The following is a 16,010-nucleotide window of genomic DNA, read 5'->3' as shown; positions in this document are numbered from 1 at the left end:
ATTTGATGAAACATCTTTTCCTTTTGCTGCGATATACTCTCATCTCCATCCTGTCTCCAAATCAATCTTGCTGACAGCTTGGCAAGATAGCTTTGTCCAAAGACCTCAGAAGGAACATGTGGTTGAGCGTCATGTTCTCTCTCAGCCTCATCCTGTTAGACTAATCAATGTTCCTAGTCCTGTCGAGTCGACTGTTGGATCTACTAGCTCTAGCATTTTCACTCCTGAAGATTTTCCTTCTCTGCCTTCAAGGCCTCAGCCACAAGTCTCCGGTTCTCAACCCCCAGTTGCTACTACGTCTTGTGAAGAGCATCGTACTGGGTGTACGTCAGGCTTAGATCCTGTTTCTATAGGCAACAGCGTTGCTCCTTCACAAGCACGGTCAGTATCATCTCCGGTTCAGACAGTTCTCTCTTCGGCTCAGCCTCTTCATCATATGATCACTCGTTCTAAAGCTGGTATAGTAAAGCCTAATCCTCGCTATGCTCTTCTTACTCAGAAAGCAGCTTTCCCAACACCTAAGACTCTTTCAGAAGCTCTTAGTCATCCAGGCTGGAACAACGCTATGACTGAAGAATTTGGTAACTGCGTAGCAACTAAAACTTGGTCTCTAGTACCTCATACTCCTGAAATGAATGTTCTCGGTTGTCTGTGGGTTCATAGGAATAAGCTCAATGCAGATGGTTCTTTCAAGAAGCATCGGTCTCGCATTGTAGCCAGAGGAAACGAACAATCTGAAGGAGTTGACTACCTTGAGACTTACAGTCCAGTAGTGCGTTCTGCCACAGTGCGTACAGTTCTTCATATCGCCACAGTGATGCAATGGGATATTAAGCAAATGGACGTCAAAAACGCGTTTCTCCACGGTGATCTCGCTGAAACGGTTTATATGCGTCAACCTGCTGGTTTCGTTGATAGAAGCAAGCCAGATCATGTGTGTCTGCTACACAAATCTCTGTATGGACTCAAACAATCTCCGCGTGCTTGGTTTGACAAATTCAGCTCATATCTTCTTCAGTTTGGTTTTGTCTGCTGCATCAAAGATCCGTCTCTTTTTATCTATTCCAAAGGTAAAGACGTGATCATGCTCCTTCTCTACGTTGATGATATGCTAATTACTGGCAATAGCTCTTCAGTTCTCGCGCGGTTGCTTTCTGATCTTGACTCTCAGTTCAGAATGACGGATCTCGGTCTACTGCACTACTTCCTTGGGATTCAAGTTCAACACCACAAAGATGGTTTGTTCATGAGTCAACAAAGCTACGCAGAAGACATCTTGGCAGTTGCTTCTATGGCAGATTGTAAACCTGTTGCTACACCGCTGCCTCTTCAACTGAATCTCCCTATTGTTAATGATTCTCCGTTTTCGAATCCGAAGTTCTTCAGAACTCTTGCAGGAAAGCTGCAATACTTAACTCTGACTCGACCTGATATTCAGTTCGCAGTCAATTATGTATGTCAGAAGATGCACTCTCCTATGACATCAGACTTCAACCTGCTCAAACGGATTCTTCGCTATGTCAAAGGAACTGCTTCTATGGGCATTAACATTGTCAAAGACACTGACTTCAAGCTTCGTGCCTATAGTGACAGTGACTGGGGAGGCTGTTCATCCACCAAACGTTCCACTGGAGGCTATTGTACCTACCTTGGTGGAAACCTGATCTCTTGGTCTTCACAGAAGCAACCTACTGTCTCTCGCAGCTCTACAGAAGCTGAATATCGCTCTCTGACTGAAACTGCTTGTGAGATCACCTGGCTGTGTATTCTGCTTCGTGAACTTGGTGTGCCTTTACCTGAGACACCTGAGCTTTATGGTGATAATCTCTCGTCTGTCCATCTCACTGCCAACCCAGCTTACCACAAGCGATCCAAACATTTTGAGCTTGACTATCACTTTGTTCGGGAAAGAGTTGCGCTTAAAGCCTTGGTCGTCAAGCACATTCCTGCGCAACAACAGATCGCTGATATCTTTACCAAATCTCTCCCAACAGCTGCGTTCCAGTCTCTTCGATTCAAACTTGGTGTTGATGTTCCACCTACACTAAGTTTGAGGGGGGATATTAGCAAACTTAGCTTAACCAAAGCTCAAGTTCAAACTTCAGTTAAGTCTCCCGCCAAAGTGAGACTTACACTTGAAGAGAAAGGCAAAGCTAAGGTGTTTGAAGAAGACAAACCGTGTGGTAGTCTCCAATCAAAGCATGACAACACAGCCTCCAGCTCACAGTCTCAAGATCAACGGTCACTAAAGGTTACCGTTTCCAAAAGCAAGAGTGACGACAAAACTCAGACCAAAACCAGTACGGCTCAAGCGTTCAATGTAAAGCTGTCGAATTCATTTTCAGCCCTTGATGCAGAAGCTGATTCCTGATGATGCCATCTGTCTCTGCTTAGGGCTTTCATGACTTAGTATAAATAAGCTTGCATTGTAACAGCTTAGTCCCCCATGGATTTCATGAATAAAGATTGAAACTTTATCATCTTGTGTGTGTTGTTTTGGGTTCTTTTAAACTCGAGGGATATGATCGAAGGTTGGGTTTTGGGAAAAGGCTTGTTCGGTGGTGGTGGTGATGTTGTGAAACAAACGTTATCGTCTAGCTTTTTAGCATCTTCGTGAATTTTAAATTTGGAATGATCCAAAATAAGATTTTGGATTGTACTAGCTGTGTAGTGTGTTGTGTCTGAACAAGAGTTTGATTCAAACTGTACTTTTGGAAATTTGTTTGGTATGGTCAACTGATTAAACCGATCTCAAATTCAGTCATTTCCATGTTTTCTGAAATTTGGGCAAAATATTGTGGGTCCGAACTAAACCTGATCCGAAAATATAGTACCGAATCCAAACCGAAACTACTGATTAAATATTGAATGGATCCAAAATTTTAATATCCAAAAAGCTGGAACCTAATCCAACACAAAAAGACCCATATACACCAAAGCCTAAACCTCTCTGGCTTGAGACTGAAACCAAACCTATGGAACTTTAAAGATGGCTCTGCTTCAATATTTAAAACACACAGCTTTTACAATGCTACCGCAAGACAGACAGGGCTGACGACCGTCATTGAGTTGGGTTTACTAGTAAGCCCATTGGCTTCAGTGTAACTGAATCTTAGAATCCATTCCATTTAGCCAACAGACTAAAAAGCTGTTGCTATAGAGACTGCAGCAGAAGATGATCACAAAACACCAATGAAAGGCGGGAAATTCAATAGAATTTGAAGGAGAAATTTTGTTTTGACATATATAGATATAAAAGGTGTCTACTGTATATTCCAAAATTGGAGAGAATAATCTATACAATCTGTTAAAAAATAAAGTTACAACATAAACAAAGCTCAACATCAGTTCCAGCTAATCCCTCTGCCAGAATGATTAAAAAAAAACGTGAGCTTCTTCTTCTTTAAATAACTTCATCTCTCCTTTTCCCTCTCGCTTTCAATGTTACTGAACGTGTTCATCACCAAATAGTTACTACTATATCTCCTCAGATAATGCGGATTGTGGTGATGCTTCCGGTTCTTCTGCTGTGTCCTCCAGTAGCAAGCAAGCGCCCCAAATGCGCAGCTCGCAAGTGCTATAGCCAATGCAGCTCCCACCGGGACAACTAGTGCGTTTCTAGGCACTGACATTTCTTCAGCAGCCGCAACAACCACTTCCTCCTTACTCACACCACCAGTATTCTTCTTGTAAGACGACACCAGTTTCTCTCCGTAGTACCTCTTCAAGAACTTGTAGACTTCATCGTGATCCCAGTCAATGTTCTCCCCGGTGCTCGTGAGATAACAAGACGGGCAAAGCTGCTTTGGCGGCCATATAATCTTAGGGAACTTAGGGTCTCCCGTTCCGAGAGAATCCTCGTCCTTTTTGAGCCTCTCGTTGACCTTGTTGTGTGTGCTCCACAGCCACAAGACGACATCACGCGCCTTTTTAAACGGAGTTTTCACGCTGGTCAGTAAAAACAACACATAAAAGCTGTTAGATGAGAGAAAGGATGTGATAATATCCACCTTGGGGATGGATCTTTCTCTTTTTACCTTAAGCACATGTCGTGAAAATGGCGGCGGCATTCATCACACATGAAGAAGTTGTTGATGAAATCACAAAGGGTTGTGAATGCAAACTGGCTTTCTCCATCCTCTATCCTCACAGAAAGTGAATGCATCAAAATCCATAATCCGCAGCTGCAGCCAAACCATTTTAAAAGAGGCTCAAATACTCTGATGGAGTCTAAAGATCCTATCAACATACTGAATCATTTGATAAGAACACTACCTGAATCCCCTAGTTTCATTCTTGCTGCCACGGCAAAACATCTGGCAATATGATTTAAGAATCAGACTTCTCTGTGTTTAAAGCAGTAAAGAAAGTTGTTAGGAGCACTCACGTAATATCCATGAGGGAGATCCTTTCCACATATATGGAAGTTTCGTAGAGTATTGTTCACTCCAGAATCATAAGAGCATTCGCCTGCTGGGCATAAATCATCAAAATTCATGAGAATCTCAGCACTTCCCTTACGACACCTATATACATTTTCAACATTCAATTAGGCTTGAGAGAGAAGAGTGAGAAGAGAAACGGAAATGGAGATGATGTTTTACCTTTTTGAAGGATGATGTGGAACCAAAAGCTGGAGAAACCTAATAAACGAAGCGCCAGTTTCAGAAGACTTGATTGCCTGTGTCAATTCACTACTCATCAACAAGGCTGAAAGTGATTATACATGCATGCATACATACAGTAAAAATCAAAAGAGTAGCTCTACCTTGAGTGACAAAATGATATCAAAAGCTTCTTCAGTTGCCTCCTCAATGTCAAATACGGCCTGAGAAATCTGTGATTATATAAAACAAACAGCTCTGTTTACTTATTCTTTTCAATTAAACCAAATGCTACAAATATAAGCAAAGTGGAGGCAGAACACATTCTGAGAAACCTGTTCATGGTCGGATATATTCGGCAGGAGATGGTCATTTCCAACTTTCTGGTCATCCAAGCCATAAGAGCTGCACAACATTTAACATGAGAAACAAAACAGAATATGTTCACAATAAATATGACTTCAATTTAAATGGTAGACATGAGATTTAAGTGAACGCATTACCTGCCTAGCTGCTTGTTAATCCAGCCCAACAAAAGATCAGCAGTACGCCATTCCTCGACCACAAGTATCTCACTCTTCTCTTGTTTAGGTTCCCAGCTGCCGCCAACGAACTTACTGGGAGGGCCCCAGAAGAGCATTGGATAACGTTTGATGGAGAATTTATCACAGAGCTTAATATTCATCTGTTCTGCCAGAAAAGTTATAAGAAAACAATTAGAAGGAAAAGAGAAACGGAGAGTATAAAAGTTCTTGATACACGCTGTCCCTATAAAACCAAGGAAGATGGGGGGGGGGGGGGGGGGGGGGGTAAGTACCTTTGCTGCACAATCAACCCTGGTCATCAAAACGGTACCAGGATGTACTGCCTCTGGTCCATTGAAGAGCCTAGCGACTTTCTCATAATGAGGCTGCAGAGAGTCACACAGTTTCAAAGCATTGAATACAAACAGCGTCTGACAAAGAGGGGACAATGAATGGCAATGTTTACCTTGTAGTTTCTACATGCAGGACACCTTGAATCATCAATGTAACCAGACAAAAACAATTGTCAATGTCGGAACGGCACAAACAAGACTTTCGCATTCAATTTTAAAACACGTAAAGTTAAAAACTTTTTCTTGATAAATCTCAGGACTTAGGAACATTCCTAAACGAAAGATCGAAGCTTTTTTCCAGATTGAATCTAGAGAGAAGACTGACCAGTGAGCGAAGAACTCCAAAACGGCGAACTTGGCGGAGGTGTCTTGGAAAACTGAATCAAAGTTGGTCGCGTTCAACTCCACGGCGTTATCTTTATGATCGGCGATGACGTTACTACCGATGTCTCTGAGAATCGAGCGCGATCCGGAGGAAAACGACGTCGTAGCATCAGCTTCAAGGCTCACCAAACTCACAAGCAAAAACAGGTGTATCAGAGACATCAAATCCAGTTGAGTATAAGCAAATGGTAAGCTGATCCGAAAGCTGGAGGCTTTAAATTAATCTTCCTTTTGTCTTTGAAGTTTCAGAGTGAAGATCTAAGAGCGACGGAGCTTCCCTCCTTCCGTTGAGAGAAAAACGAAGGTCTCTGTTTTGAAACGACAACGCTTTGACCGGCGACGATAGTTGTTCTCCGACAAACTTTTCGTATTGGGCTTCGTTTATACTGTTATCGGCCCATTACTAATTGCGAAAGTAAAAGGAACCGGAGATAGGCGAGTTTTTGTTTTGTCCACGCGCCGTTGAGCTAGAGGACAAAAAGAAAGTGAGTGAGCAGCGGCTGAGTCAGCAATGATCTTTAGAAAATCGACAAAGTGACTCCAACCACAAGTCAACACCATCTGTCTTGGTCATACGGACACACAACAACACACCTCACACATTAATACTCAACTTTAATAATATCATCGCCACTTCTCTTGCATTATCAATAGTTTTTTTGGCAGAAAAAGACACTAGAATGTATCGATCATGTGCACACCCTCTACCTCTAATAATAATACGGTTTATTACAAGAAAATAATAATGAAAACTGTAGTAAAAGCAGGGTCCACGTGCATGAATTCATTTTCTGATATCATGAGAAGTGGCAACATGTATTGCATTTGTTATATACTTTCTTTTATCATGCGAATTCCTATTTTTTTTTTCCAAAAATCACAATAAATTCCACTTGTCAACATTGTAAATTTATTTTGGGACGTGTTCAAATAATTTTGTTTCTGTTAGAAAATGACTAAAATTTTGTTTTCTATCAAAAAGATCTCACATATTTACGGTGGTTTGGGGTGTATTATTGATAACAGAGAAGTAAAGGTGAAGAAGTAACTAATCATAGTATACAAGGGGGCGAATTATGCAAAAAACAAACATTGAAAGTATGTTCTTTTTATTTATTCTCTTTCTCTCTCTCTCCTTTTATGAATCAAAATCTTCTTTCTCTCTCCCTCTTTAGCTTCAATCATTCTAATAAGTTCTCAGTTCTATAATCTCTCATCTTCCTCGTTGTCATTTTCATTTCTTACACTGATCTACATCTTCTTAGAGGAACTCCACTTCGATTTTTCTCAACTAACTTGGTACAGAAGCTGAATCAAGTACTGTACGACTAGTGGAAACACAAGTGTTGCTGAGTCTAAATCGATCAACAAGATCAGAAAACAGTTGTCGTCATCTTCGTTTTAATCCATTCATCATCTGCTTTGCCGTGTGTAGCTAAAAAAAAAAGAGATGCTGGGAGCTGGGTTTCATTTGACTAAGCTACAGAGAGCTCAGAGCGACGTCTCTCACGGCAGATCGATAAACACTTCTCCCGCTTCGTCTTCAAGCAATGTTGAACGGTTCTTGGAGTCAGTCACACCATCTGTGCCTGCCCACTACCTTCCCAAGGTTTGTTTCTCTAGTATCCAAGTCACACGATCACCAATGTATGTAACACAATATATAAGAACTCTTCTTATTAATCTTTGAGGAAACTCTCTCAAAACCTCAAGCTCTCAACTCACACAACTAGATCATCTCATGATCTCTCATATATATATATCTCTCTATTTCCTAAACTCATTAGGACTTATTAATTATAAGTTTCCTAATCTCTTATAGATAAACCTAACACAAATAGGAAACTTATAACTTAAGCTATCTTCAAGCTTACCCAACATTCTCCCTCTTAAGCTTGAAACCTTCTTGTGACAACTCTTGCATTCCAATGAAGTCTCTCATCTCTTTGAACTTGACCCTTCCTAGTGCCTTGGTAAGAATATCCGCCTTTTGCTCAGTACCAGGTACATGCTCAACTTCTATGAGCTCTCTTTCAACACATTCTCTTATAAAATGGTACCTAGAGTGTATGTGTTTACTTCTCCCATGGAAGACTGGATTCCTTGTCAAGGCAATGGCGGACTGATTGTCGATCCTGATGGTGATCTTCTCTCTTTCTCGACCCGTGACCTCGCTTAGCAAATCCCTTAACCAGATCGCCTGTCTTGCAGCTTCTGTCCCGGCCATAAACTCGGCTTCACAACTTGATAGTGCAACGGTGTCTTGCTTCTGCGAACACCAGGTTATAGGACTCTTTCCTAAGTAAAAGATGTGTCCGGTTGTGCTTCTTCCATCGTCAGGATCAACGTTGTAGCTGCTGTCACTATACCCAAGCAATCTTGGTATCTTCGTACATCTCTCAAAGATTAGGCCGTAGCTTGCGCTTCCTTGTAGATAACGCAGGCATTGTTTCAACGCAACACCATGAGACTCCCTTGGACTATGCATGTAACGGCTCAATACACCCACAGCAAAAGATAGGTCGGGCCTTGTGTGTAGTAAGTATCGTAAACATCCGATACTCCTTCTGTAGTCTGTCGCATCTATCTCCCTCTCTTCCTCTGCTTTCGACAGAACAAGGCCGAGCTCCATAGGAGCTTGAACCGGATTACACTTTGCCATTCCCGCATTCTCAAGTATCTTCTTAGCATATCGGCTCTGATTGAGTGTAATCCCTTGATCATATTGAACTACTTCCATTCCAAGATAATAGGTCAGTCTCCCGAGATCACTCATGTCAAAATTTCGAGCCATGCTCTTCTTGAACTCGTCAATAAGTTTCTTGCTAGTTCCCGTCACAAGCAAGTCATCGACATAGACTGCTACAACAAGTAGCTCGCCTTTTATGTTCTTTCGATAGACAGAAGGTTCTTTCGTACATTTGTTGAACTCAAGCTCCATAAGAATCTGGTTAAGCTTATTATTCCACGCTCTTGGTGCTTGTCTCAGACCGTACAACGCTTTATTGAGTTTGTAGACCTTCTTCTCATATCCTTTCTTCTCGAAACCCTCTGGTTGACTAACATATACTGTCTCCTTCAGTTCTCCGTGTAAGAAAGCGGTCTTAACGTCGAGGTGATGTATTTCCCATCCGTTTGTTGCAGCCAAGTTAATAAGCAACCTTATCGTTTCAAGACGTGCTACTGGTGCAAAAACTTCTTCAAAATCAACTCCATACTGCTGCACATACCCTTTTGCGACCAATCTAGCTTTGAACTTGTTAATGCTTCCGTCGGCGTTAAGTTTTAGCTTGAAGACCCATTTTAATCCTATTGGTTTTGCACCAAACGGGAGATCAACGAGATCCCATGTTCTGTTTTTCTCAATAGACTCTATCTCGTCTTCACAAGCTCTTGTCCATTCTTTCGAGCCCTTTGCTTCTTCAAAGTTCCTTGGCTCGTTGTTTAGATAGAGCAGAACTTCTTCTCCGAGTTCCTCAGCTAATAAGATGTAGTCTTCGAGATAAGCTGGTGTACGAGTTTGTCTCTCTGATCTTCTAAGACACTGCGACTGATCTTCGCTACAAACAGCTTCACTTGTGCTCTGTTTTAAACCAGAGCTTATCGTTTCAGATTCCTCTGTTTCTTCTCCACTTGTGATTGCCTTAGGAGCCAAGCTTGCTTCACCATTATCTCCAAACACGCTGTCTGTAACAACAAAGCTCCCACCGCTTTCCTTTTCTGTCTCTTCTTTATTCCAGTTCCAACTTTTCTCTTCATCGAAAACGACATCTCGACTCACAATAATTCTTCGTGTGTTTGGATCAAACAGACGATATGCTTTTGATCCAGGTTTCGTACCAAGATGCACCAACATTCGTGACCGATCATCAAGTTTCTTCAAGTGGACTCCCTCTATCTTTGCGTACCCTACGCATCCAAAAACTCGTATGTGGCTTATGTTCGGTCGTTTTCCACGCAACATCTCATAAGGAGTCTTATCACTCAAGGCTCTTGTTGCTACTCGGTTAATGAGGTAAGTAGCGTGTCTTATGGCTTCTCCCCATAGACAATTTGGCATTGACATGTGCTTGAGAAGACTTCTTGCCATCTCCATTAATGTCCGATTCCTTCTCTCGACCACGCCATTCTGCTGTGGCGTGTAAGGCGCAGTAAGATGTCTCCTTATCCCTGCTCCTTCGCAATAACCATCAAACTCGTGGCTTACAAACTCTCCCCCTCTGTCTGTTCTGAAGGTTTGTATTTTCTCTCCTATCTCCTTTTCAACTATGATTCTTAACTTCTTGAATTTGCTAAAAGCCTCACTTTTCTCTTTTAGCAACATTGACCACATATACCTTGTGTGATCATCAATAACAACAAAGATGTATCGGTTACCAGCTTGTGTCATCGGTGATATGGGACCGCAAAGATCCCCATGAAGTAACTCCAGCGCCTTTGTAGCTCGGTATGAGGTAGATTTTGGAAAAGCTTGTCTTGCTTGTTTCCCAAGTAAACAAGAACCACACACTTTCTTCTCTATAAAACCCTTAGATATACCTTCAACGAGTTCCTTCTGCATCATGTTCCGGATAGTCTCTGTATTTATATGCCCCAATCTCTCATGCCATCTACTTGACTCGTCTTCTGCCTTTGAGTAGAGACAGGTTCCTCCTTTTATACCCATACGCACCTTGTATAATCTATTTGTCGACCTTTTAGCTGTAACTAATAGCTTTCCGGTTTGATCATGCATTGTTAATAACTCTCCACGAAGTCTTATGTCGCAACCAGCTTCTGTTGCTTGCCCCAAACTGATGATGTTACTTTTTAGTTCCGGAATGAAGTAAACATCGGTCATCCTTCTTGAATCTCCATTCATATCAGTGAATGAGATTGTGCCTTTGCCTTTGATATCTATACGAGAGTCATCTCCAAAACGTACCTTTCCAGAGATCGTATCATCGAGCTTTGAAAAATACCTTAGATCTCCAGTCATGTGATTCGATGCTCCGTTGTCAAGATACCAAATGTTTTCTCCTCGACTATTGCTTTCGTACTTTTCGGGCAGCACCTTCTTCTCGTTTAGGAACACTATCTCATGCATCATGAGCTCGTCGGCTTCCTGTGTCTCTGCATTATCAACTTCTTGAGCTTCCTGCAACTTCAATAAGAGCTCCGGGCATTGGGCCACAAAGTGACCAAGCTTATCACATCGATAGCAAGTAATGTGAGATGCGTCTCTGTTTTCCCCTCTTCCTCCGCCTCCATTATAGTTTCTTACTCCGTTATAACGACCACGACCTCTTCCTCTTCCAAAGAAGCGTCCTCCACGACCTCTGCCCCTATATGGGTCATTGTACTCACGATTTCCTCCATCGGAATATGTTCGAGAAGAGTGGTCTCCTTGGGGTCTAGCAGATTGACTAGTTTGTCCTTCATTACTTGCGTATAATAGCTTTCCTTTATCATCTTCTTCTTGGTTCTCTTCGCTGATCCGTTCTTCATATGCCTTTAGGCGTCCAAGAATATCTTCAAAGCTTGTTGTGTTAAGATCAAGCACTTGTTCTAGTGAGGCAACAATCTGTATAAACTTCTTTCGCGGAAGGCTTGAAAGAAATTTCTTAACAATCTTTGCTTCTTCGATTGTTGATCCTAGAGCAGCGGACTTTGATGCTAACTCAGACAACTTTCCACCGAAATCATCAATACTCTCTGTTTCTTTCATTCTTAAACGATCAAAATCAGACATTAGTGTTTGAAGCCTAGCTTCCTTCACACGCTCCGCTCCTACGTGCCTTGTCTTAATAGCATCCCATGCTTGTTTTGCCAAGTCGAACTCTCCGACTTGCATTATAAGGCTTTCCGGTATTGATTGGAATAGCAGAGCCAGCGCTAAGTTGTTCTTCTCGGTGTCAGGAGCTTCTGTCTCCACTGCTTCCCAAGCTTTATGCACCTTAAGAAGTATCTTCATCCTTACGGCCCATACCGTGTAATTCGTCGTAGTAAGCATCGGACATTGTATTGAAGACGTTCCTCCTCCTTTAGGTTTTTCTACTGCCGCAACTATATCTCCCATGATTGAATCGAATAGCTCTGATACCAAATCTAGTATCCAAGTCACACGATCACCAATGTATGTAACACAATATATAAGAACTCTTCTTATTAATCTTTGAGGAAACTCTCTCAAAACCTCAAGCTCTCAACTCACACAACTAGATCATCTCATGATCTCTCATATATATATATCTCTCTATTTCCTAAACTCATTAGGACTTATTAATTATAAGTTTCCTAATCTCTTATAGATAAACCTAACACAAATAGGAAACTTATAACTTAAGCTATCTTCAAGCTTACCCAACAGTTTCAACATGTCTCAAAGACTCTAAAGTCATTACCTTTTTATATTAAAGACTATAACTTTTTGTTTACACGCAGACGATGGTAAAGGAAAGGAGAGGCAGTGATGTTGTTGAGTTGCAGCAGCCTCCTCCGTACTTTGTTCTTGGTGATGTATGGGAATCGTTTGCAGAGTGGAGTGCTTACGGCACTGGAGTTCCTCTCTCTTTGAATAACAACAACAGTTATTATAAAGATCGTGTCTTCCAATACTACGTTCCTTCTCTCTCTGCCATCCAACTCTATGCTGATTCTCATCCCTTAAGCTCAAGGTACCAAATCAAGTGTTCTTGAACCTCTCTGCCTTCAGTCTATAACTCAAGTCTTGTCCTACTGCAGGCGGCTAAGTGAGGAGAGTGACAGTGATTTCAAGGATTCAAGCAGCGAAGGAAGCAGCAGTGAGTCAGAAAGAGGACTCTCTTTAAGAAAGGAGCATATGGAAGACTCGTCTAGTGATGATGGGGAGCCTTTAGCCTCTCAAGGTCGTTTGATCTTTGAGTATCTTGAACGTGATCTTCCTTACATCCGCGAACCCTTTACCGACAAGGTTTGTCTCTATTTTAACTCTGTATATCAAGTTAGCAAGGCATGTGTTATTTGTGTACAAGTTTATATTGTGTACAAGTTATTAAAGATCATATAGATTCAGAAAACAGGTTAAGTGTGTTTTAGACTAAACTATTAACACTTCTCATGGTTTGAAATAAATTTATGTATGCGTCTACACGGAAGTTAGGTACTGAAAGATGCTTTTATTGACGAAGTAACATCAAATATTTATTGTATGAATGTAATGCTATTATTTTAGTCAAACCCAACAACTCTTCTCAATTGTAATTGCTCCAACGCATCCAATTAGACTATCAAGTATGACTGTACAATGTTCAACTACTGTCTAGCAACTTCTCCAGGTCTCATGTGCATTTCTTAAGATAGCTGTCTTATTCAGTTGTTAACATTGCAGATGTGTGACCTTGCCTCTAGCTTTCCTGAGCTGAAGACGCTGAGAAGCTGTGATTTACTGCCTTCAAGCTGGTTCTCCGTGGCATGGTATTATTCTTCTTTGTCCCATGTGCACATGCTTTAATCAACATTGCCCCCCTCATGTCTCTTATAATCAATTACTATACTTTGTAGGTACCCAATTTACAAAATACCCACAGGACCAACACTCAAGGATCTGGATGCTTGCTTCTTGACGTATCATTCTCTTCACGCACCCTTTCAAGGTAACATTTGGTACTCAGCATTTATATATTAGAAACACTACTAGTTGATACAATTTCTTAGGTAAATCAATCAGCAATTCGTTTTATTAGTCTAGGCATGGTAATTATGTTAATTATTATGAGGTGGTGACTATCTATCTTCGGTTCTAGCAGGTGCAGAAGTTACAACACAGTCTATGTGTGAGGTGCAGCCAAGGGAGAGTGTTGAGAAGACAATGCTTCCTGTCTTTGGCCTCGCCACATACAAGTTGAGAGGTTCTGTATGGACGAGTACCAAAGGCTCTGGTCACCAGCTTGTGAACTCCCTTTTCAAAGCCGCAGACAATTGGCTGAGGTTGCGTCATGTCAACCATCCTGACTTCATCTTCTTCTGCCGGTGATGATACGATGATGATGATGAAAAATGATGTATGATGTTACTTAAAAGGAAACTCTCAAGTTGTAATGTAAACAGAAAAACTAATTTTCATTTATATGTAACATGTTTATTACAATAAAAGCTAATAGTTGATGAAAAAGGCAGTCTCAATAGTCACTATCTGCTGGTTCCAGCAGCTTCCTCTTGATGGCATCAGAGCAAAGACGAGCCATCATACGGTGGAACGAAAGCAGATCAGACAAACGCTCTGCGGACAACTTATCCATCGCTCTCTCTTGCTCCTCTTTCCTCTTCATCCTCTTCATGTACACACACGAGTTCCTCACCGTGGCTCCCATCTGCTTCAGCCTGTTCTCTTGTTGCTTGCTTAGAACCGAAGTGTTCGCCTCTAAAAGCTCACTTTTGACTAGCGTCTTCTTCTTCACCTCCATCACAATCTCTGCTGCATCAAGTTGCTTCTTATGAAACGCTGTCACAGCTTTCACAAACTCCTTGTAAACGGAAACACATCCTTCATAATCAAACTCATCATCCGAGAGTCGTCTCATCCTCTCGGGATGAAACTGCAGACCCATCAGAAACCGACCTTCCTCCGGATCATACCGATCCTGATCGTAAAACCCTTCTATCAAACCATCAGGAGCGTATGCCATGGGAACAAAACGTTCCGCGAGTCTCTTCACGCCTTGATGATGATACGAATTCACCATGATCTGATCCACCTCGTCGAACCATTTGCGCAACGGCGTCTCCTCCACGAGCCTAGCCTCGTGTCTATGCTCATCGTAGTTGTCATAGTCTATATGCTTCGTCGTAGTTCCAACTTCTTTATCAATGTCTTGGTACAGAGTTCCTCCCGCTGCTACGTTGAGGATCTGAGAGCCACGACAGATGCCTAAGAACGGAATGTTTCTTTCGAGACAGAGCTTAGCTAGAGTAAGCTCGATGCTGTCTTTCTCTTTGTCGATGGTCGTGTCGCTTGCGTGCAAGCTCCTGATCTCGTCCATGTCCTCCTGAGAGAGTCCTGGCAGCTCTTTGTCTGCGTAGAGAGAAGGGTCTACGTCTTCTCCCTCGCAGAGGAGGACGCCGTGGATAGGCTCGAAGCTCCGGAGCATAGAGTGGATCCCGCTTACACGTGGGACGATCACAGGGACGGCGCCGTGCGAGACGATGAGGTCGAGATGGTACTCTCCCACGAAGTCCACGTACTTGTTCTTGCGTAGAGTTCGACGAGAGACGATGAGAACTCTGGGGAGAGTCTTGGACGAGAGATCATTTCCGACAACCACCATCCTTGAACTGTTTATGTTTTAATAAGCTTTTGTCTGTTTATGTCTTTATTTATATGTTTTTACAAGTCTTAGTTGTCTCTGTTATTTATAGATAGGAAAGGTGGCGTCGAGTCGCAGCGTACATGCAATGCATATACGCATAAGCTGACGTCCCTTCTGTCACATCGTCATCTTTATCTGTATGTTTTCTTGGTCAAACCGTTTACGATTAGATGATGGCTAGGACTTTGCTGGATATACCAAGATTATTCTTCCTTTTTTTGTTAGGTTGGTTGATTAAAAAACGTTCCATTTATATATCTTAATGACAAATAAACATGGATCTGATAAGGGTTTTAGATATGAATTATGACTCAGTGACTTGTAACAAATTAGGCAGGTATAGCTTATCTGCCTTTACTATTTTTTTATATATATATGGATGGGTATGTATACATGCATGCATGTCTTCCGAATTTGGAAAGTGTTGAAACTAAAATCATGAATATCACGTTCTAACTAAAATCATCCTAATCAAACTCCAATTTGTCAATTGGCCTTGAGTCACTCTTACGTGGAAGATAAACGTCAAACAAATCCGTATTAATGGAAAATATAAATGGAAGGATCTCCACTGTTGTCGTAGTTAAAAACGCCCATCGCATGTTGGATACAGCGTTAAAATGTCAATATACAGCTCAGAACCGACATGCACTTCAGTTTTGAGTTCTTAAATTGAACCAGTCATGTTTGTGTTTACTTCCCTGTTGTGTTTTGCATGTTTGCTCAAAACATATGACAGTTAAAACTATTAACAGTATTGACGACCGACTTTACCATTGATACTTTCTTATGAGAGTTGTAGGATCCAAGGAATCGCAA

General features: G+C 41.7%; 3 protein-coding genes across 4 annotated transcripts; 1 reads left to right on the top strand and 2 right to left on the bottom strand.

Moving 5' to 3' along the window:
• Positions 1–3,214: 3,214 nt before the first annotated feature.
• On the bottom strand, positions 3,215–6,269 carry LOC103842925 (sulfhydryl oxidase 1). The gene is made up of 11 exons (XM_009119608.3): positions 5,807–6,269; positions 5,595–5,619; positions 5,422–5,514; positions 5,108–5,289; positions 4,940–5,009; positions 4,769–4,837; positions 4,605–4,681; positions 4,388–4,526; positions 4,276–4,316; positions 4,038–4,184; positions 3,215–3,948 (listed from the first exon to the last, which is right to left on the bottom strand). The coding sequence occupies exons 1-11, from the start codon at positions 6,025–6,027 to the stop codon at positions 3,414–3,416; spliced, it is 1,599 nt and encodes a 532-aa protein (XP_009117856.1). The 5' UTR covers positions 6,028–6,269; the 3' UTR covers positions 3,215–3,413.
• Positions 6,270–6,993: 724 nt separating this feature from the next.
• LOC103842923 lies at positions 6,994–14,007 on the top strand. 2 transcript variants are annotated; one of them, XM_033279749.1, is made up of 7 exons: positions 6,994–7,217; positions 7,266–7,474; positions 12,289–12,521; positions 12,589–12,796; positions 13,214–13,299; positions 13,387–13,478; positions 13,632–14,007. In XM_033279749.1, exons 2-7 carry the CDS (start codon positions 7,316–7,318, stop codon positions 13,856–13,858), a joined length of 1,005 nt encoding a protein of 334 aa, XP_033135640.1. In that variant the 5' UTR covers positions 6,994–7,217; positions 7,266–7,315; the 3' UTR covers positions 13,859–14,007. The 2 variants fall into 2 exon arrangements, with proteins under 2 accessions (XP_033135640.1, XP_033135641.1); XM_033279750.1 differs by having other exon boundaries at positions 7,023–7,479; positions 12,215–12,521.
• LOC103842924 (putative glutamine amidotransferase GAT1_2.1) lies at positions 13,918–16,009 on the bottom strand. The gene is given in 2 exon segments (XM_009119606.3): positions 13,918–14,009; positions 14,011–16,009. Coding segments are annotated over 2 exon segments (1,170 nt in total). The 5' UTR covers positions 15,150–16,009; the 3' UTR covers positions 13,918–13,978.
• Position 16,010: the final 1 nt, after the last annotated feature.

Source organism: Brassica rapa, chromosome A09 (genome assembly GCF_000309985.2).
Source record: "Brassica rapa cultivar Chiifu-401-42 chromosome A09, CAAS_Brap_v3.01, whole genome shotgun sequence".
NCBI classification, from domain to species: Eukaryota; Viridiplantae; Streptophyta; class Magnoliopsida; order Brassicales; family Brassicaceae; genus Brassica; species Brassica rapa.
Note: the sequence above shows the minus strand (reverse complement) of the source record. Positions and strands in the feature narration are given on the sequence as shown.